This window comes from Salvelinus alpinus, chromosome 4, assembly GCF_045679555.1.
Source record: "Salvelinus alpinus chromosome 4, SLU_Salpinus.1, whole genome shotgun sequence".
Lineage (NCBI taxonomy): Eukaryota > Metazoa > Chordata > Actinopteri > Salmoniformes > Salmonidae > Salvelinus > Salvelinus alpinus.
In genome coordinates, this window is record NC_092089.1 from 33254567 (window position 1) to 33275633 (window position 21067).

At 42.4% G+C, this 21067-nt stretch overlaps 2 protein-coding genes across 6 annotated transcripts; both read right to left on the reverse strand.

Moving 5' to 3' along the window:
- Nucleotides 1-712: 712 nt before the first annotated feature.
- On the reverse strand, nucleotides 713-13803 carry styk1b (serine/threonine/tyrosine kinase 1b). Of its 2 annotated transcripts, XM_071396647.1 has the most exons (10): nucleotides 13444-13803; nucleotides 9740-9795; nucleotides 9359-9544; nucleotides 8696-9067; nucleotides 7943-8124; nucleotides 7739-7819; nucleotides 5790-5998; nucleotides 5658-5698; nucleotides 5388-5484; nucleotides 713-4259 (listed from the first exon to the last, which is right to left on the reverse strand). In XM_071396647.1, the coding sequence occupies exons 2-10, from the start codon at nucleotides 9792-9794 to the stop codon at nucleotides 4067-4069; spliced, it is 1416 nt and encodes a 471-aa protein (XP_071252748.1). In that variant the 5' UTR covers nucleotide 9795; nucleotides 13444-13803; the 3' UTR covers nucleotides 713-4066. The 2 variants fall into 2 exon arrangements, with proteins under 2 accessions (XP_071252748.1, XP_071252747.1); XM_071396646.1 differs by lacking the exon at nucleotides 13444-13803 and having other exon boundaries at nucleotides 9740-9892.
- A 331-nt stretch (nucleotides 13804-14134) lies between these two features.
- gstk1 (glutathione S-transferase kappa 1) lies at nucleotides 14135-18146 on the reverse strand. Of its 4 annotated transcripts, none has more exons than XM_071396648.1 (9): nucleotides 17750-18146; nucleotides 17605-17629; nucleotides 17088-17159; nucleotides 16735-16816; nucleotides 16442-16570; nucleotides 15817-15962; nucleotides 15403-15519; nucleotides 15144-15237; nucleotides 14135-14245 (listed from the first exon to the last, which is right to left on the reverse strand). In XM_071396648.1, exons 3-9 carry the CDS (start codon nucleotides 17157-17159, stop codon nucleotides 14202-14204), a joined length of 684 nt encoding a protein of 227 aa, XP_071252749.1. In that variant the 5' UTR covers nucleotides 17605-17629; nucleotides 17750-18146; the 3' UTR covers nucleotides 14135-14201. The 4 variants fall into 4 exon arrangements, with proteins under 4 accessions (XP_071252749.1, XP_071252750.1, XP_071252752.1 ...); XM_071396649.1 differs by having other exon boundaries at nucleotides 17579-17629; nucleotides 17750-18127; XM_071396651.1 differs by lacking the exon at nucleotides 17088-17159 and having other exon boundaries at nucleotides 17750-18124.
- Between the last annotated feature and the right edge of the window lie 2921 nt (nucleotides 18147-21067).

Genomic DNA, 21067 nt, shown 5'->3' on the forward strand with positions numbered 1-21067 from the left:
CACAACAAAATGCTACAGACATATCAAGTTTTGAAGGGAGTATGCAATTGGCATGCTGACTGCAGGAATGTCCACCAGAGCTGTTAGCAAATAATATGTTAATTGCTTTGCCATAAACAGCCTCCAATGTCGCTTTAGAGAATTTGGCAGTACGTCCAACCGGCCTCACAGCCATAGTCCATGTGTAATGGCATTGTGTGGGTGAGCAGTTTGCTAATGTCAACATTGTGAACAGACTGTTCCATGGTTGCGGTGGGGTTATGGTATGAGCAGGCATAAACTATGGACAAAGAACACAATTGCATTTTATCGATTGGCAATTTGAATGCACAAAAATACAGCAATAAGATCCTGAGGCCCACTGTGAGGCCCATTTTTTAAAAGGTATTTGTAACCAATAAATGCATATCTGTATTCCCCGTCAATTGACATCCATAAATTAGGGCCTAATGAATTTATTTAAATTGACTGATTTCCTCATATGAACTGTTTCTGTTCAGTGTAACTAGCCCTGACTCTATAGTGGCATTTTAATGACTTGTAGGGTTCTCACTGCGCAATGATACAATCATTCAAGGCCAAACTCCTGTAACACCTGGCTTGTAGAAAAGCATTAAGTAGAAGAAAAAAAATTACAAGAGAATTCAAAAGACAAAAACATTTGGGAGCCACTGGCACAGAGTACTCCTGACCAATTCAGATGAGAAAAAGCATCAGTGTGAACGGTTTTAATTGACATTGGTAAACTTCTACATTGATTCACATTGTGGAGAGTGTGCAAATAATGTGAGTTCAGTTTGTTATTTACAGTAGAACATCAACCACTGAACTCTGACCTTCCATATAGCTTGTACCAAATGTCCCACTCAGGCCATTTACCATAGAACAAACATTTTCACAGTTCCGGTCTGCTTAATAAGGGGTGGCACCATGGCATTAGCAGCTGGGTCTGGTCTTCTTAATTTCATTGACTGTTTATGAACCAGAAAAAAGGAGTGACAGATTTCGCTTCCTCTTCCGGGAGGTTTCATGATCACATGACCTGACCAGAACAAACTGGAGGCGCAACCAGGGTCCCGAGTTTTTCCTGTTCACCTTACGTGGTCAGGAGAATTAAACTCTGGCCCTACTTATGAGACAGACGTATTTAAATCTAGAATCATTAGTTGCTACATACATTTTTGGACTTAAAATGATAAATGACGTGTAACAAAACAACTTATAAACACCTTATAAATCTCTTATGAAGCCTGGTGTCTCCACCCATGTGTTCTTTCAGTCCCTCAAATCACAACAAAAATAATGATTTCTAGTCATATATTATTACTCCTATTACACAATCATTTTGAAGACAAGATTTGTAAACCTTAATAAACAGCAGGGATGGGCAACTCCAGTCCTCGGGAGCCGGAGTGGTGTCACACTTTTCCCCATCCCTAGCAAACACAGGTGATTCAACTAAATGCATTCTAAACTGAAGATCATGATTAGTTGATTATTGGAGTCAGGTACGTTAGCTGGGGCTAGGACACAAGTGTGGCACCAATCAGGCCCCTGAGGACTGGAGTTGCCCATCCCTGATATACAATAAATACACTACCGTTCAAAAGTTTGGGGTCACTTAGAAATGTCCTTGTTTTTTAAAGAAAAGCTTTTTTTTTTGTCCATTAAAATAACATCAAATTGATCAGAAATACAGTGTAGACATTGTTAATATTGTAAATGACTATTGCAGCTAGAAACTGATGATTTCTAGTGGAATATCTATATAGGCATACAGAGGCCCATTATCAGCAACCATCCCTCCTGTGTTCCAATGGCACGTTGTGTTAGCTAATCCAAGTTTATCATTTTAAAAGGCTAATTGATCATTAGAAAACCCTTTTGCAATTATGTTAGCACAGCTGAAAACTGTTGTTCTGATTAAAGAAGCAATACAACTGGCCTTCTTTAGACTAGTTGAGTATCTGGAGCATCAGCATTTGTGGGTTCGATTATAGGCTCAAAATGGCCAGAAAAAAATAACTTTCTTCTGAAACTCGTCAGTCTATTCTTGTTCTGAGAAATGAAGGCTATTCCATGCGAGAAATTGCCAAGAAACTGAAGATCTCGTACAATGCTGTGTACTAGTCCCTTCACAGAACAGCACAAACTGGCTCTAACCAGAATAGAAAGAAGAGTGGGAGGCCCCGGTGCACAACTGAGCAAGAGGACAAGTACATTAGAGTGTCTAGTTTGAGAAACAAACGCACCACAAGTCCTCAACTGGCAGCTTCATTAAATAGTACCCGCAAAACACCAGTCTCAACGTCAACAGTGAAGAGGAGAATCCGGGATGCTGGCCTTCTAGGCAGAGTTGCAAAGAAAAAGCCATATCTCAGACTGGCCAATAAAAGTTTAAGATGTGCAAAAGAACACTGGACAGAGGAAGAATGGAAAAAAGTGACAGCCGAATCTAAGTTTGAGGTGTTCGGATCACAAAGAAGAACATTCGTGAGATGCAGAAAAAATGTAAAGATGCTGGAGGAGTGCTTGATGCCATCTGTCAAGAATGGTGGATGCAATGTGATGGTCTGGGGGTGCTTTGGTGGTGGTAAAGTGGGAAATTTGTACAGGGTAAAAGGGATCTTGAAGAAGGAAGACTATCACTCCATTTTGCAACGCCATGCCATACCCTGTGGACGGCGGTTAATTGGAGCCAATTTCCTCCTACAACAGGACAATGACCCAAAGACCCTCCAAACTATGCAATAACTATTTAGGGATGAAGCAGTCAGCTGGTATTCTGTCTATAATGGAGTGGCCAGCATAGTCACCGGATCGCATTGAGCTGTTGTGGGAGCAGCTTGACCGTATGGTACATAAGAAGTGCCCATCAAGCCAATCCAAGTTGTGGGAGGTGCTTCAGGGAACATGGGGTAAAATCTCTTCAGATTGCCTCAACAAATTGACAACTAGAATGCCAAAGGTCTGCAAGGCTGTAATTGCTGCAAATGAAGGATTCTTTGACGAAAGCAAAGTTTGAAGGACACAACTACCTGGCCTGATGACTCCTTGCTGTCCCCAGTCCACCTGGTCATGCTGCTGCTCCAGTTTCAACTGTTCTGCCTGCGGCTATGGAACCCTGACCTGTTCACCGGACCTGCTACCTTGTCCCAGACCTGCTGTTTTCAACTCTCTAGAGGCAGCAGGAGCGGTAGAGATACTCTGAATGATCGGCTATGAAAAGCCAACTGACATCTACTCCTGATGTGCTGACCTGTTGCACCCTCTACAACCACTGTGATTATTATTATCTGACCCTGCTGGTCATCTACGAACATTTGAACATCTTGGCCATGTTCTGTTATAATCTCCACCCGGCACAGCCAGAAGAGGACTGGCCACCCCTCATAGCCTGGTTCCTCTCTAGGTTTCTTCCTAGGTTCTGGCCTTTCTGGGGAGTTTTTCCTAGCCACCATGCTTCTACACCTGCATTGCTTGCTGTTTGGGGTTTTAGGCTGGATTTCTGTACAGCACTTTGTGACATAAGCTGATGTAAGAAGGGCTTCATAAATACATTTTAAAATCATTAAAAAAGTATTATTATTTATAACCTTGTCAACGTCTTGACTATAATTCCTATTCATTTTGCAACTCATTTTATTTATGTTTTCATGGAAAACAAGGACGTTTCTTCGTGACCCCAAACTTTTGAACAGTAGTGTACATCAGTGGACCCTGCTGAGGAGAGGACGGCTCATAATAATGGTTAGAATGGAGTGGAAGGGCTGGAATTGAGTGAATGGAATGGTATCCAACACATGAAATTGATACCATTCCATTACCTCCATTCTGGCCATTATTATGACCCGTCCTCCCCTCAGCAGCCTCTACTGGTATACACAATCAACTACAAACTGAGGTTGACTCAACGATTGTGTCTGTTCAACTATACCTATCTTAAGTCTATGGTACAAAGACATGAATAAGGGCAGAAGGAAATTAATATTCTGGAATGAATGGAGGCAAACATCCACCGTCGTCCCTCAGCATAGTGCATTTCGTTGGCCGGCACAGCCGCCACTCAGAAAACAGTGTAGCTGTTGGACTCTCCATATCCAGCCTCTTGCAGGTACTGCTCGATGTTGATTGGCTCAGGCACCTTGAGGACTTTGTCGTTGGCACTCTTCTCTCCTGACTGGAGCTTGCGGTCGACCTCAGCCAATGTGGCGCGATCCTGCTCCTTCCATTGGCAGCAGGCCTTTATGATGGAGTACCTGTGAGAAGGGTGGGCGTGGTTAAGGGGGAATAGAGGTATATCTCAGTCATAAAGACAGAGGATAGAGGACATTGTATCTGTCTGTCCCATTATGGCGTCTGTGAGAGCATGGGCATGAACTCGTCCATTTTCTTCTTCTACTACTTCTATGAGTTGGTAAACAAACTGAAAGGGTGCATACTGCCACCTGGAGCGTGTTGTTTGAACAGGTATAAAGCCAAGGTTTGGGATTTACTGCCACCTGCAGTTATGGAATGTTTGCTCACAAGCACAGGTGAAAGTAGAATTAATTTCTTCCTGGTACGGGACCTCCTATAAGCACGTGCATAAATCATTTTATGTGCTTAATCATTACTTACATATAGAATCCCTATTCATTTAATAGGATCTCTGTGGGCCTAGTCGTAAAAATTTGTCAATTAACTTTTACAATGTATTACCTTTTATTGTGGCATAAACACAACCAGTCATGATGTTTTCCTCTGATTGTCAAACAATCACTTCAAAGGGCTCCTTTACTAGGCTATCTATGCACGTGAATCTGTTACACAAAACACCACAAAGTGTAATGACATAAGGCAAGAACTTATGCGTCCACTGCTGTCTGTTCTCATCTCGGTGTCGGACACTCATCTTTGCCGTGCCAAATTCTTGTGTTCTCGTCGAACCACATCACATTTTGGCTATACCACCCGTTTTCAAGTCAGTTCGCTCATTTTTCATGCCTCTGACATTCGGTAATGATAAAAAAGAGGTGGAAGAGCCTACATTTTTCTTACATTTTGTTTTAATTATTGCGATATGCTCATTCGTGTTTTACCGGTACGGTGTACCCCAACTATTTATTTTGCCAGGACGCCGTACCGCCTTACCCTGCTCATAAGTATATTTCATTGGCCGATCCCTCCTGATCACCTGGATGGAATTATGTGACCCTTCCTTAACCCATAGGAAGTCCCACCCAGTTGACTACTTCAAAATGGTGAAATTCCTCAATGGTGCTGCCCATACTAAAACAGGCTTTTAGGAACTAGAGTCCTCTATCTATCTCTTTGATCTCAGTCTAAAGAAGCTCCCTCTCCTGGCAATAACACAGTAATAATAGTGCTGTATAATGGATAGTTACAGTGAGTTGGAGCAGTTGGCTGGCTTTCTCAGTGTTTTCCCTCTCTGGTGAAACTGTAGAAGCTCGTTGACGGAGATATCTGAAAACGGAGCATCACCTGAGAGAGGGAGAAAGAGAGAAAGAGGGGAGAGAAGGAAAGGTTAATGACACAAATTAGAGATTGTAGCTCAGAGAAAGAGATTATATCAGAATGAATAAGAGTGGTTGTTATGTGTATTATTGGCCAAAAGGGGCACTCAAAGTCAGAAGAATAGATTTCATGTAACTCACCCAAGGTCGCCATTTCAAACAACAAGATGCCAAATGACCAGCTAGTGAGAGAAAGACAAACATGTATCAGTGTATTTTGCATATCTTGAAAATTGATTGAAATGTCAGCATAGACTAAGTAGAGTAACTCACACGTCACTGCTATGATTGGCAGGCCTCCTAGCCAATAGCTCGGGGGCCTGCCATTTCTTCATGCCAGGAACTTCAGTCTGAGTTGCTCCCTGGGTATTCCTGGTGTAGACCCCGCCCAGTCCCCACAGCTTGGCCGTCAGCTCCCGGCTGACCAATATGCTGTGAGCACGGACGTTGCCATGAAGTAGGTCTCGGCTGTGGAGGAACTCCTGATTGGATGACAGGGGATAATGTGAGGTCAATGGTCAGAGGTTAAAGCTCTGGGACAGTATCATATCTCAACATTTGTCAATTATTCCCTTTCATTCAATTAGTCTCTAAAGTCCACAGTGACTTTGTCCTCTTGTTTCCTTTCCCTCTTCTGTACAGAATACACAGGACAGGTGCAGTATACTGACATACAGGAAACCTAATATGGTACATACAGTAATACACAGGACAGGTGCAGTACACTGACATACAGGAAACCTACCATGGTACATAATACACAGGACAGGTGCAGTACATGGACATACAGGAAACCTACCATGGTACATAATACACAGGACAGGTGCAGTACACTGACATGCAGGAAACCTACCATGGTACATAATACCTGTGTATTATGTACCATGGTAGGTTTCCTGTATGTCAGTGTACTGCACCTGACATACAGGTAGGTTTCCTGACATACAGGAGACCTACCATGGCATTCAGCTGACCAAATCAATGCAGAGAAGGAAAATACATAAGCAGAGGAAGCCACTGTGGAAAATACATAAGGACAGGAAGCCACTGTGGAAAATACATAAGCACAGGAAGCCACTGTGGAAAATACAGAAGCACAGGAAGCCACTGTGGAAAATACATAAGCGCAGAAAACCGTGGAAAATACATAAGCACAGGAAGCCACTGTGGAAAATACAGAAGCACAGGAAGCCACTGTGGAAAATACATAAGCACAGGAAGCCACTGTGGAAAATACAGAAGCACAGGAAGCCACTGTGGAAATTACAGAAGCGCAGAAAACCGTGGAAAATACATAAGGACAGGAAGCCACTGTGGAAATTACATAAGCACAGGAAACCACTGTGGAAATTACATAAGCACAGGAAGCCACTGTGGAAAATACATAAGCACAGGAAACCACTGTGGAAAATACATAAGCACAGGAAACCACTGTGGAAAATACATAAGCACAGGAAGCCACTGTGGAAAATACATAAGCACAGGAAACCACTGTGGAAAATACATAAGCACAGGAAACCACTGTGGAAAATACATAAGCACAGGAAGCCACTGTGGAAAATACATAAGCACAGGAAACCACTGTGGAAAATACATAAGCACAGGAAGCCACTGTGGAAAATACATAAGCACAGGAAACCACTGTGGAAAATACATAAGCACAGGAAACCACTGTGGAAAATACATAAGCACAGGAAATCACTGTGGACTTTTGAGACACAGCACACACATCTTTCAAGATCCTTTCTGATCCTAATTATGGAAAAGCAAACAAGGTAAAGAGATGTTAGTAGTAGACAATGAGGAGGTCAGGATGGGGCATGTTCATGTTTGAACATGGGCAGGTTCATGGTTTGATGGTTTGAACATGGGGCAGGTTCATGGTCTGATGTGGTTTGAACATGGGGCAGGTTCATGGTTTGATGATGGGGGATGTTCATGGTTTGATGATGGGGGATGTTCATGGTTTGAACATGGGGCAGGTTCATGGTTTGATGATGGGGGATGTTCATGGTTTGAACATGGGGCAGGTTCATGGTTTGAACATGGGGCATGTTCATGGTTTGATGATGGAGGATGTTCATGGTTTGAACATGGGGCATGTTCATGGTTTGATGATGGGGGATGTTCATGGTTTGAACATGGGGCAGGTTCATGGTTTAAACATGTTGATTTCTGTGGCAGAAACACATTAAGCCAACATATTACCATAGTCTACTCACCAGAGCAGAGGCTACCTGTTTGGCCATGGTAAATATACGTCTCTCTGTGATCTCACATGGAGGGTCCCCGCCCACACCATCCTGACATAACACACAAAGAGAATCAATTTATACCCCAAAACATCCTTATCACAAACAGCTCCTAATTTTACTATAAATAATGGGCTAGTAGAGACAATGTCTCATGGGTAATGTGGTTCCTACCTGTCTGCACCGCCACAGGAAGCTGAGCAGATCTCTGTTCTCTAGCTCCTCAACAACGGTAACTAGGGGCACACGCAGAGAGACCACGCCCAGGAGCTCCGGCAGGAAGGGGTGTGGCCCCAGCTGGGACAAGAAGGAAGCAAAGCCCAGGAAGTTGTGCCTCTCTGTGGCGCTCGCAGAGTCTGAGGGAGAGTAGGAGGAGAGGAAGATTAAATTACCTGCCAACATGCTGTGTGAAAACGGCCTTCCAAAGCCTTTGATAAACAACTGCTATGGCTGAACATATTTTGTCTGTATCTCAAAGCCTTGAAGCAGATTTGCTGTACCAGTTGGTAATTACATTTCTGGAAGGGAGGTCAGAGAAACAGGTTGTAGAGAGACCAGTTATACAAAGTAAACAGTTGCTGTAATTATGGTGGTGATTGTATAACAATCCACAAGCACCAGCCACACCTATTGAAACTAGGGAAGAAACTGCCTAATGACGCGGAGCCCCCATTCAATGGCAGGGGAAAGGCTCTTTACAGTGGCTGTTTCCTCACTTTTTGACCATGTTGGAAAATATTGAAGTAACATGCTTTGACCACAAATTCTACTTTACACTGATGTCAACCCTAACTTTAACCCTTACCCTAACCCTAAGTAGTTCTGACTATATTACCACTTTGGTATGCTAATACACTGCTTATAAGCCATTATTTAAATAGCTTGTTTCAGTAGTAGCTGTTTTTCATCTCCTCCCACTCCTCTCACCGTTGAGCACTCGGAGCACAGCGTTCCTGTTGTCCATGCGGGCCCTGTAGAGGGAGACAGCCTTGTCAGAGCGCAGGGAGAAGGCTGCGGGCAGCGAGGCCACTAGGTTGAAGGACTCTGGCAGCCTCTGGCGAGGCAGCTCCCTGGGCTGGACCATAGGGGTGAAGGAAGGTGTCAACGCCTGGGGCAGGGGGCTGGACGGGGAGGATGTGGTAAAGGTCTTGGGTGGGGGGATAGGGGGGAGAGAGGGAGTCCTCACAGAGAAGGAGAGACAGTTTGAGGAGGGGTGGGAGTGAGTTGGGGAGAAGGTAGAGTAGGAGGGGGCATCGAGAGCAATAGTCTCATGTTCCAGGGGGTTGATACCCAGGGGAGCTACGGAGTGGGAGGGAAGGATGAATAGAGAGAGAAGGAGGGGAAGGACAGAGAGGGAAGAGAGAGGAAGAGGTTATTGCCTGAAGTTTAGAAGTAGATAGCTACATTACAATAACAGGTTTGATTCTGTTCATTACTAGCCTGTGCAAATAGAATAAGAGCCTATGTTGTTGACATAGACAGAAACATACACACTCATTACCTCAAATTACCTACAGTATTTCACTATGAAAACAGTCTTTCAAAGTCACATCCTTGAGCACAAATATACACACATACACACACACTCACCATCAATGCCGTGCAGTTGTCTCCTGGAGCGCTGTGATCTGGACGTGGCCACAGTGTTCTGTGGTCGGATGCGGTCCACCTTCTCAGGACAGTACCGTAGCAGGATGATGAAGACCAGCATGACCAGGAAGCTAGCCAATAGGAGGATGGGCACGATGATCACTTCTTGCTCGTACACACTGATATCTGAGGAACAGACGTGAGCATTAAGACAACGAAGAGAGATAACTGTGTGTGTGTGTGTGTGTGTGTGTGTGTGTGTGTGTGTGTGTGTGTGTGTGTGTGTGTGTGTGTGTGTGTGTGTGTGTGTGTGTGTGTGTGTGTGTGTGTGTGTGTGTGTGCACGGTGTGTGTGTGCACGGTGTGTGTGTGTAACACTTACTACAGATGGTGTCTCCCGGTTTACAGCGGGAGTCTGCTTCTGACATTGAAGACATACTAACAACAAAGCAAGGCAAAGTGGGTAAAACATGAGGCCTTGTAGGTTACAACATTGTACAGTACAGGTCAAAAGTTGAAACACCTACTCATTCAAGGGTTTTTCTTTATTTGACTATTTTCTACATTGTAGAATAATAGTGAAGACATCAAAACTATTAAATAACACAAAAAAGTGTTAAACAAATCAAAATATATTTTATATTTGAGATTCTTCAAAGTAGCCACCCTTTGCCTTGATGACATTCACTCAACCAGCTTCAAGAACAACAGTCCATCATCACTTTAAGACATGAAGGTCAGTCCCGTGGTCCCGTGTGGCTCAGTTGGTAGAGCATGGCGCTTGCAACGCCAGGGTTGTGGGTTCATTCCCCACGGGGGGACCAGGATGAATATGTATGAACTTTCCAATTTGTAAGTCGCTCTGGATAAGAGCGTCTGCTAAATGACTTAAATGTAAATGTAAATGTCAATCCAGAAAAGATCAAGAACTTTGAAAGTTTCTTCAAGCTCACTGGTCACCATAGCAGCACCCACCCGTAGCACGCGCTCCAGCAGGTATATCTCACTGGTCACCCCCAAAGCCAATTCTTCCTTTGGCCGCCTCTCCTTCCAGTTCTCTGCTGCCAATGACTGGAACGAACTGCAAAAATCACTAAGCTGGAGACTCTTACCTCCCTCACTAGCTTTAAGCACCAGCTGTCAGAGCAGCTCACAGATCACTGCACCTGTACATAGCTCATCTGTAAATAGCCCATCCAATCTACCTCATCCCCATACTGTATTTATTTATTTATCTCGCTCCTTTGCACCCCAGTATCTCAGCTTGCACATTCATCTTCTGCACATCCTACCATTCCAGTGTTTATTTGCTATATTGTAATTACTTCGGCCACCATGGCCTATTTATTGCCTTACCTCTCTTATCCTACCTCATTTGCACGTGCTGTATATAGATTTTTCAACTGTATTATTGATTGTATGTTTGTTTATTTCATGTGTAACTCTGTGTTGTTGTATGTGTCGAACTGCTTTGCTTTATCTTGGCCAGTTCGCAGTTGCAAATGAGAACTTGTTCTCAACTAGCCTACCTGGATAAATAAAGGTGAAATAAAATAAATTTAAAAAGTGCAGTCGCAAAAACCATCTAGCGCTATGAGGAAACAGGCTCTCATGAGGACCGCCACAGGAAAGGAAGACCCAGAGTTACCTCTGATGCAGAGGACAAGTTCCTTAGAGTTAACTGCACCTCCGATTGTTGCCCAAATAAATGCTTCACAAAGTTCAAGTAACAGACACATCTCAACATCAACTATTCAGAGGAGACTGTGTGAATCAGGCCTTCATGGTTGAATTGCTGCAAAGAAACCACTACTAAAGGACACCAAAAAGAAGAAGAGACTTGCTTGGACCAAGAAAAGTGAGAAATGGACATTAGACCGGCGGAAATCGTGTCAGGACCCGGTGCGAGAAACAGTCACTAATAATTGGCAGAACCCAGAAGATGAGGCAGACACAGCAGTACTAGAGATGGTGGTTTAATAAAAATAGATATCTTCCAAAATACAAAGAAAATCCACAAAGTGGTAAAAACAGCAAGGGAAAAAACAAACCTCAAAAGACTAATCCAAAAATACACGAGAACAAAACCAGAGAACCTCTGGAAAATCCAACAAGAGAAAATATAAGATCACAACAAGGCTTGGGCTGGGGCTGGGTGCTAACATACAAACACTGAGCAAGGAACTAAGGAACACACAGGGTTTAAATACTAACAAGGGAATGACTTACAGGTGCAAACAATAATTAGGGCAAGAAAAACAAAAGGTACAAAAAAGGAGCAAGGGGGACATCTAGTGAACAAAACCTGAACAGTCCTGGCCAAAACCTGACAAATCGGTCCTTTGAGATTTTTGGTTCTAACCGCTGTGTTTCTGTGAGATGCAGAGTAGATAAACGGATGATCTCCGCATGTGTGGTTCCCACCATGAAGCATGGAGGAGATGTGATGGTGCTTTGCTGGTGACACTGTCAGTGATTTATTTAGAATACAAGGCACACTTAACCAGCATGGCTACCACAGCATTCTGCAGCAATACATCATCCCATCTGGTTTGCACTTAGAGGGACTATCATTTGTTTTTCAACAGGACAATGACCCAACACACATTTGACCAAGAAAGAGAGTGATGGAGTGCTGCATCATAAAACCTGGCCTCCACAATCACCCGACCTCAACCCAATTGAGATGGTTTGGGATGAGTTGGACCGCAGAGTGAAGGAAAAGCAGCCAACAAGTGCTCAGCATGTGGGAACCCCTTCAAGACTGTTGGAAAAGCATTCCTCATTAAGCTGGTTGAGAGAATGCCTAGAGTGTGCAAAGCTGTCATCAAGGCAAAGGGAGGCTATTTAGAAGAATCTCAAATATAAAATATATTTTGATTTGTTTAACAGTTTTTTGGTTACTACATGATTCCATGTGTGTTATTTCATAGTTTGATGTCTTCACTTTTATTCTATAATGTAGAAAATTGTTTAAAAAAATAAAAACCTTGAATGAGTACGCGTGCCCAAAATTTTAACTGGTACTGTATGTCAAGAGATGACATTCAATCAGGTTTAAAACAAGGTTTCAGTGGCAGACAGTTCAGTGCCTAGGGGAAGAATATTCACGTAACACATCCTCTGTTTATTTTTTTCCCATGAGGAAAGGTTACACTTACACACATAACCTGCTTAAACATTAAAACACAAGAACGGATGAATCACATGAATGATGAACAACATCATCCTCACATGATGACCAGTAATAGTGAGTTTCAGATCCTCTGCTTATAGTGGACTAACTAGATCAGATCCTGTGATGTGAATTAAGATTGAGATTATGATCACTTTATTCGTCAGGTGTACACAAAGTCCAACTGAAATTGGACTTCTGTTTTATCCCAACCCCTCCTCCGAAAGACACACGAGACAGATGTTTCACCTTGCAGGAACCTAGCAAGGAACCTCAGAGGTTCTCACAATCAATCTGAGGTGTGCCTAGACACTAATACAACTTGTGATTATCAGACACACACACTCACCTCCAATTTATTCAGAAATTGTACTAACTTAAAGGAAACCAATTGTACTAACTTAAAGGAAACCAATTCTCTCTCTTTGTCCTGTCAAGTCTTTCTATTCTCCTCTCTCAACTTCCCCTCCCCGTTTCACTCTCACATACACAGCTCATTGTAGCTGTGAATGCAAAATGATATGCCCAAGCTTCACAACAAAAGGGCACAACTTGGTATGAAGCATCACATTGCAGCACCAATGCACATCTGTACACCTATGTGTCACAGCATCTGTGGCTTCTGCCTGGTTTGGCATTAACACATTACTACCGTTTTACTGCAGGCCAACTATGAAAATGTGTCTCCCAGTTACACAAGCAAACTAAATCTCCCTAATCACCTGTGTGTCAGTGCAGTGATTTCTTAACTTGTCCGGCTGCATTTTTTCAACTAGGTAAAGCACAATGACACACTCAGCAGAGGAACACACACAATCGCTCTCTATCGCGTATATACAGTAATGGAACCAAGATCTAGTTCAGACAAATCATTATAAAACAATCACATAGACAAAGTGTAGTCATCTTACCTCTCTCCCTGTGTGTGTGTGTGCCTCAGACCTTGAGAAAGAAACCTTAACAATCCAGTGATGTAATCCTTTGCCCTTTCCGTCACAGAAACCAACACATTTCATACATTTTCCCTGTTGTGTGTCAGTGTGTGTAGTCCAGGGTTAGTGTCGCGGTCTCTCTCCCATTCTCTCTCCTCTCAGGGGGATTGTGAGGCTCCAGGGATTACTGTTGTGTGGCTCTGTGTTTGTCTAAGTCACACGTTCAGCGGTGTCTCAACCCCGCCCTGCACTACATCCATCTTTCTCTCCCACCGTTTCTCACTCCATTTCCTCCCTCTCTCCCTCATCCAGGGAGTCTATCGTAATGTTAAACCTGTTTAGTGGACTTCTTTCTCTCCCTCTGTAGAAGTTATTTCCCTCCTTATTCTGTCTTAACCTGTCAAACTCTCGTTGTGTTTGCTAGCCCTTTGTCAACTCTCTTTTGTCTGGGGAAACAGGTCCTTCCACTTCTTTCTGTCCTCTTCCTTTTGTGTCGCATATCTGGCATTTTCACTCGCCCTATCTGGCAGCTAATCTTCCTGAAGCCTTGCTTGTCCTTACATGTAAATGTCAGGTTTCTTTCTGTGGCAGTAAAAATGATTAGTGAAAAGACAGTCATCTATTTCAAAGAATACATTTCAGTCTGATTTAGAAAATAGACAATTTCAAATCATATCTATAGTATTTATTCATCTTAATGAATTCCATACATGACAGTCCCAGTTTCATGTTTCAAGTCACAGTTTGGCAGCAGCAGGCTGGGGTCCCATCCACTTCTCTCCTAGAAGACAGAAGGATATGATTGGATAAGGTCTGCGCTGAGGTGAATCTTGATGGGCTCAAAGAGATGATAGTAATGATATAGGAACCAAAATTAAAAACAATAGAATCTACCATATTTAGCAACCAGGACGCAATAATGATAACTGTCTTGAGTTGTGTGATTACATACCTTTTGATTGCTAAATCTATCAAAAGAATGAGTGAGGTGCATGACATAAAACGTGTACAATGACATGTGACGTATTACAATAAGATGTACAGTATTGATTGCAGTCCCGTGTAGATCAGTTGGTAGAGCATGGCGACAGGGTTGTGGGTTCGATTCCCACGGGGACCAGCACAAAAAAAAAGTATTAAAAAGTATGCACTCACTACTGTAACTCGCTCTGGATAAGAGCGTCTGCTAAATGACGTAAAATGCCAGATTGCTGTAAGTATATAGCCTACAGTAATTGTTATCTTAAAGGTTGACTTCGGACACAAAACGGTCAAACTCCGCCCCTTTCTCAAGTTGGGGTGTGACTTTGGTGGTTTGTCGATGTGTCATTCTGGTCAGGCGCACCCCGTGACCGACGTAGCTAGTTCGTTAGCTAAGCTAGCCACTGTAGCTAGCCAGTAACTCCTCCAGTATGTGTTGACCTAATATCACAGGATTCGTTTTTGGACAGACGCTATAGAGATCGCTAAGAAATGGCACTTCTGTAGCTAAATATTGTATTCATCCAAATTGTATTTGTTTTTAAGCATTACATGCCCTGGTATAATGGTTCATTGATAAGTCATACTGGTTAAAGTCAATTCTATAATATGCTATTTGTAAATATTCTGATGCATACAAAGTGGGAGTTTATGCAGGAACATGACACCTTATGATGCCAGAGGAAGTGTGGGCTCACCTATGCAGTGGGCAATGAGCTCAAATCGGTCAGAGCCATAGAACACCTCCGCCTTTCCATTCACATGACACACAGCCAGAGGAAAACCAAAGGCCTGAGACAGAGACAAGGTGAGATAGCGAAAGAAGTGAATGCACTGATACTGATGTCCACTCCCACACTGATGGCTGCTATTGTCATTAACAGCCATCTAAACCATCTACATGTATGGGGTGGGGTTGGTTGGGAGAGAACAGGGAGAGGAGGAGGAGACACTGACCCTATGGTCCAGTGCTTCCTGGGTCGATCTCTTCAGCTTTTCTTTGATTTCCTTAGAGGTGGACAGTTTCAGCAGCTCTTCTACCTCACTGGCTGAGAGCCCCGCCTTCATGGCTGCCTGGAAAAAAACATGAATCACATTAAACAAACAACCTGCAATGTTCAACTCCATGACACCACCATCTACCCAGACCCAATCTCAAAATGCTCTAGGAGGATTATGCCCTCCAGCACTCAGGGATTGTGATCTTGAGTGCAATTGCATTAGTGTTGGGAGATAGCATTTATTTAACACTTCAGTAAAATGCAAATTTTTCAGATATTATGTGAAAGGCACATGTGACTAACACTAGACAGATGATGAATGGAGAGAAGCCTTGAACTCAAGCTACAGTGACTGAGTACTTCCTGGTACCTCAGAGAGTGATGCAGGCTGGGTAATGTCTTTGTCTTGGCTCCAGATCCTCATCCACAGCTCCCGGGACACCTGCTCTACCTGTTTATCTCCTCCCACCTCCCTCTCCTGTACCGCCGCCACAAAGCGCATGGCAGACAGCGAGCCTGGGACAGACAAAAACATGGTTGCAAGAGAAAAATGTGGTGACTGAGGTCAGCAAGGAGTTTATTTTACTTGACAGCGAGGCACAAAAAGGCTAAGAGAGACCATACAGAGCAGTGTATTAGGTTCAGAAGGATAAAGCTCATTGATAATATAGAACAGGCATGTTGACAGCACAGACGTTTTTCTCCTTAAGTGTCCCCAACAGACAGCAGTACTCAATGGAATGTTACAGGGAGAGACCTGTCACCACCAGCTACCAAATCGTGGCCTACTGCATTGAGGCCTAGACCTGTTAAAGATGCTATATTAGGAAACCTTCATTGATCTTTAAGATACATTCTATATAAGAAACAGTACTGGCATATTAATGCTGTTCCCACCCATGTGTATCCTGAATATATATCCAATAGCGTTGTTATAAGCTTGGCAAAATAGGCTACTGGTATATTTACATAAAGGAGATGCAGGGGGGGTGCACCTTTTTCAAACATGGCCTCAAAGGGGTCAGCAGGGGGACTGATGGGGACCTGGAAGTACTGGGCTAGACGGTGCAGGTCTGTGGTCATATACAGGAACTTGTTTGGGACCAGACCTGGGGGCTTATTACCTGGAATACAGGATAAGTACAATCAGACTTTACATAACAATGCAGATGACTCATCATAATGACTTTTTAATGGCTGACTGACAACATGTGCAATGTAAACATAACAATCCATCCATAGCCTATTGTGAAGCCTGGTTTGTGCAATGTTGATCTTAGCTACTTACCTGACCCTTGCATGATGCCACCCAAGAATGCAGGACGTAGTTTAAGGTCAATGTTCCACACATTTCTGTAACGGCACATGACCTACAGATCGGATACATGCATGCACAATGATTAGTCAATGCATATAACTCTACCTCTGAAATAAAAAAATGTACAATCCCTCTTCCTGGAGATCTATTGTCCTGTAGGTTTTCAGTCCAACCCGAATTTAGCATACCTGATTCAACTAGTTAAGATCTTGTGGAGCAGCTAATTAGTAGAATCGGGTGTGTTAAATTAGGGTTGGACTGAAAACCAACAGGATAGTAGATCCAGGAAGAGGGTTGGGCAGCCCTGATCTAAAGACACTAACCTCAAAGCCAAGCCATGAGTAGGGAGAGACCACGTCATAAAACAGTTCAATCACTTTCCTAGAACTTGCCATCTGAAGGATTTTTTTTTTATTATTGCAACAATAATAACAATATTACACATCAATACAGGGACATTCTTGTGAACACAATGACAACAAATGAAATAATAGAACACCAGGCAAACACCCCGAAAAAAATAAATAATTCAGGACATCATTAATGTGTGGATACAGTTAGCTAGTTGTAACATCCATGTAACATCGTCATCGCACTGCAAGTAAAAACGTTCCTGTAGCCAAAATATTTAGCTAGTTGTAACATCCATGTAACATTGTCATCGCACTGCAAGTAAAAACGTTCCTGTAGCCAAAATATTTAGCTAGTTGTAACATCCGTGTAACATTGTCATTGCAAGTAAAAACATTTCTGTAGCCACAAGCACTTAGTTATAACGTTATTTTGTGAGGTAAATTAAAACGTTTTATCTTACGTCATTGTTAATTATGTGCACGTTACCTTTGACCACCAGCTAGATGTCCGTCTGTCAAAGAAACAACTGTGTCAAAGTTCAACCATTGAAAACAATCAAATGCACTTTGAACTCTGAATGTTTTCAAGTTTAGAAATTTGCACATGTGCACCAAGAGATCATTCAAATTACCCGTGCAAAAGTCAAACAAGCTGTTATCTTTGTTCTTTCGTTGTGTATTTCAAGGATACATGTAAACTACCAATAAAGACACTAAATTGGAGCCGCTTTAAATAACGCGGATAGAATTAGCTGCAGTCTAGCGCGCAGTGCTTCTGGATCATTGGTAGATGGGATACATTGTGTTAAATTACGTTTAAAGTAGTTTTACTTTCATAGCTAACCCTAATCCTTTTCCTAACCTTAACCTAATTATCATAACCTGCTACGTTAATTATCATAACCTGCTGCGTAAGATCTCCTAACCTGCTACGAAAAGTAAATTATAGTCAATTGTGACAAACTGTACTCCATCTAGTCAAAACCGTGTTTGTTTACTTTATACATTATTCTTCAAATTTATTGGCGAATCGCAACCAACTGATATGTGCATACACTGCCACCTACTGCCCTGGAGTGTGATGCCGGTCACGACCTACAGTACCTGTACCACTAGACATTCTTCTACCGCTCTGCTCGTTTTGATACAAAAACACTGCCCTAATAATAGTTTGCAGCCATCCACAAAAAATATAAAGCGCAACATGTAAAGTACTGGTCCCATGTTTCATGAGCTGAAATAAAAGATCCCAGAAATGTTTCATACTAATAAAAAAAGCTTATTTCTCTAAACTGTTGTGCACAAATTTGTTTACATCAGTGAGCATTTTATCCTTTGTCAAGATAATCCATCCACTTATCTCAGTTGCTAGCTGTGCCACTAGAGATCCTGATTCGAGTCCAGGCTCTGTCGCAGCCGTTCGAGACTGGGAGACCCATGGGGCGGCGCACAATTGGCCCAGCATCATCCGGGTTAAGGGAGGGTTTGGCTGGCTGGGATGTACTTGTCCCATCACGCTCTAGCGACTCCTATGGCGGGCCGGGTGCATGCACGCTGACACGGTCGCCAGGTGCACAGTGTTTCCTCCGACACATTGGTGTGGCTGGCTCCGGGTTAAGCGGGCATTGTGTCAAGAAGCACTGCGACTTGGTTGGGTTGTGTTTCGCATGGCTCTCGACCTTCGCCTCTCACAGGAGTTGCAATGATGCGACAAGACTGGAACTACCATATGGATACCACGAAATTGGGGAGAAGACATTATTTCTGTCTGAAAAACTCATTCTGATTGACTGGGCCTGGCCCTCCAGTTGTTGGGCCTGGCTTCCAAGTGGGTGGGCCTATGCCCTCCCAAGCCCACCCATGGCTGCGCCCCTGCCCAGTAATGAAATCCACAGATTAAGGCCTAATTAATTTATTACAATTCACTGATTTCCTTATTATTTTTCTAAAAACTACATTGTTGGTTACGGGCTTGTAAATAAGCATTTCACGATAAGGTGCATTCAACGACATGTGACAAATCAAATTTGATTTTATGTACTAAAGTCGATTTAATCCACACTTGCGTTAGTCCCCTCATGTGGTGATTGGCATTTAGGCTGTGACAATGAAAAGGCAGCAGACAGACCTACAGTGTAACGGCTGTCCTCCTCCTCATCTCAATGTCAGACCAATGCGCAGTGTGGTATGTGTCCATAATATATTTTAATGAAACAAACGAACACAGAAACAAAACAATAAACGATACGTGAAATACAAACCGAAACAGTTCCGTGTGGGACAAACACTGACACGGAAAATAACCACCCACAAAACACAACAGAAAACAGGCTCCCTAAATATGGTTCCCAATCAGAGACAACGACAAACACCTGCCTCTGATTGAGAACCATATTAGGCCAAACGAAAAACCAAGCATAGAAACACAAAACATAGATAACCCACCCAACTCACGCCCTGACCATACTAAAACAAAGAAAATACAAAAGAACTAAGGTCAGAACGTGACATACAGTAGGTTTTAGCAGGGACGTTGGGTAGGATGACCTGATTTGTAACTATGAAAATCCTTTTGTCAAACAGATTGCGAACCCTAAAGAGTACATTTCATTCTAGAGGGGATACAAAAAAATATAAAATAGTTTGGTTAGAGTGTAGGGGCAGATTTATGTAATATTTTCTTCAGGATATTTTATTAGCTATTTACTTTATTTAGTCTGATTAGTGGAACAATTCTCATTCTTAACAATGGGCTAAAATATAGGGTAATTACTGTGCTTGTCAGCAAGAACACTACTGTCGCCCCCCACACTTATTTTATTATTCCACCTCTTTCCAGTTTTGCCAGCGCAATCTCATATTTGAAATCTGATATGCCTACTTGTGTCTTTGAAAATGAATTATATGAGGCTATGTATTTTTGCCAGTCATGTACAGTTTTGAATAAGTCATACAAATAAGCATTGGATATTAAATGTTCCAGGAATCAAATATAATTTTTAACATTTTAGTATTGTGCACATGCTAGGCAGAGATGGTAGGTGGACTCACAACTCATAAACACATCACATAATGTCTATGTAGAGTAAAATGATGGCAAGGATCTTCAACTAGTAGTCATAAACCACCTGAATACTAATCTTCAACTAGTAGTCATAAACCCCCTGAATACTAATCTTCAACTAGTAGTCATAGACCCCCTGAATACTAATCTTCAACTAGTAGTCATAAACCACCTGAATATTGATCTTCAACTAGTAGTCATAAACCACCTGAATATTGATCTTCAACTAGTAGTCATAAACCACCTGAATATTGATCTTCAACTAGTAGTCATAAACCACCTGAATATTGATCTTCAACTAGTAGTCATAAACCCCCTGAATATTGATCTTCAACTAGTAGTCATAAACCACCTGAATATTGATCTTCAACTAGTAGTCATAAACCACCTGAATATTGATCTTCAACTAGTAGTCATAAACCACCTGAATATTGATCTTCAACTAGTAGTCATAAACCACCTGAATATTGATCTTCAACTAGTAGTCACAAACCACCTGAATATTGATCTTCAACTAGTAGTCACAAACCACCTGAATACTGATCTTCAACTAGTAGTCATAAACCACCTGAATATTGATCTTCAACTTAGTCATAAACCACCTGAATATTGATCTTCAATTAGTAGTCATTAACCACCTGAATATTGATCTTCAACTAGTAGTCATAAACCACCTGAATATTGTTCTTCAACTAGTAGTCATTAACCACCTGAATATTGATCTTCAACTAGTAGTCATAAACCACCTGAATATTGATCTTCAACTTAGTCATAAACCACCTGAATATTGATCTTCAATTAGTAGTCATTAACCACCTGAATATTGATCTTCAACTAGTAGTCATAAACCACCTGAATATTGTTCTTCAACTAGTAGTCATAAACC

What these genes read in the sequence shown, in the direction of transcription:
- gstk1 (XM_071396648.1), bottom strand. Translation starts at nt 17,159, where the DNA reads ATGGCAAGTTCTAGGAAAGTGATTGAACTGTTTTATGACGTGGTCTCT. An exon ending in TGGCATCATGCAAGGGTCAG is followed by an intron (nt 16,571 to 16,734) that starts GTAAGTAGCTAA and finishes CCTGTATTCCAG; the next exon opens with GTAATAAGCCCCCAGGTCTG. An exon ending in AGCCTGCATCACTCTCTGAG is followed by an intron (nt 15,520 to 15,816) that starts GTACCAGGAAGT and finishes GTTTTTTTCCAG; the next exon opens with GCAGCCATGAAGGCGGGGCT.
- styk1b (XM_071396647.1), bottom strand. Translation starts at nt 9,794, where the DNA reads ATGTCTTCAATGTCAGAAGCAGACTCCCGCTGTAAACCGGGAGACACC. An exon ending in GTTTGAAATGGCGACCTTGG is followed by an intron (nt 5,485 to 5,657) that starts GTGAGTTACATG and finishes TCCCTCTCTCAG; the next exon opens with GTGATGCTCCGTTTTCAGAT. An exon ending in GCCAACTGCTCCAACTCACT is followed by an intron (nt 4,260 to 5,387) that starts GTAACTATCCAT and finishes CCCTTCTCACAG; the next exon opens with GTACTCCATCATAAAGGCCT.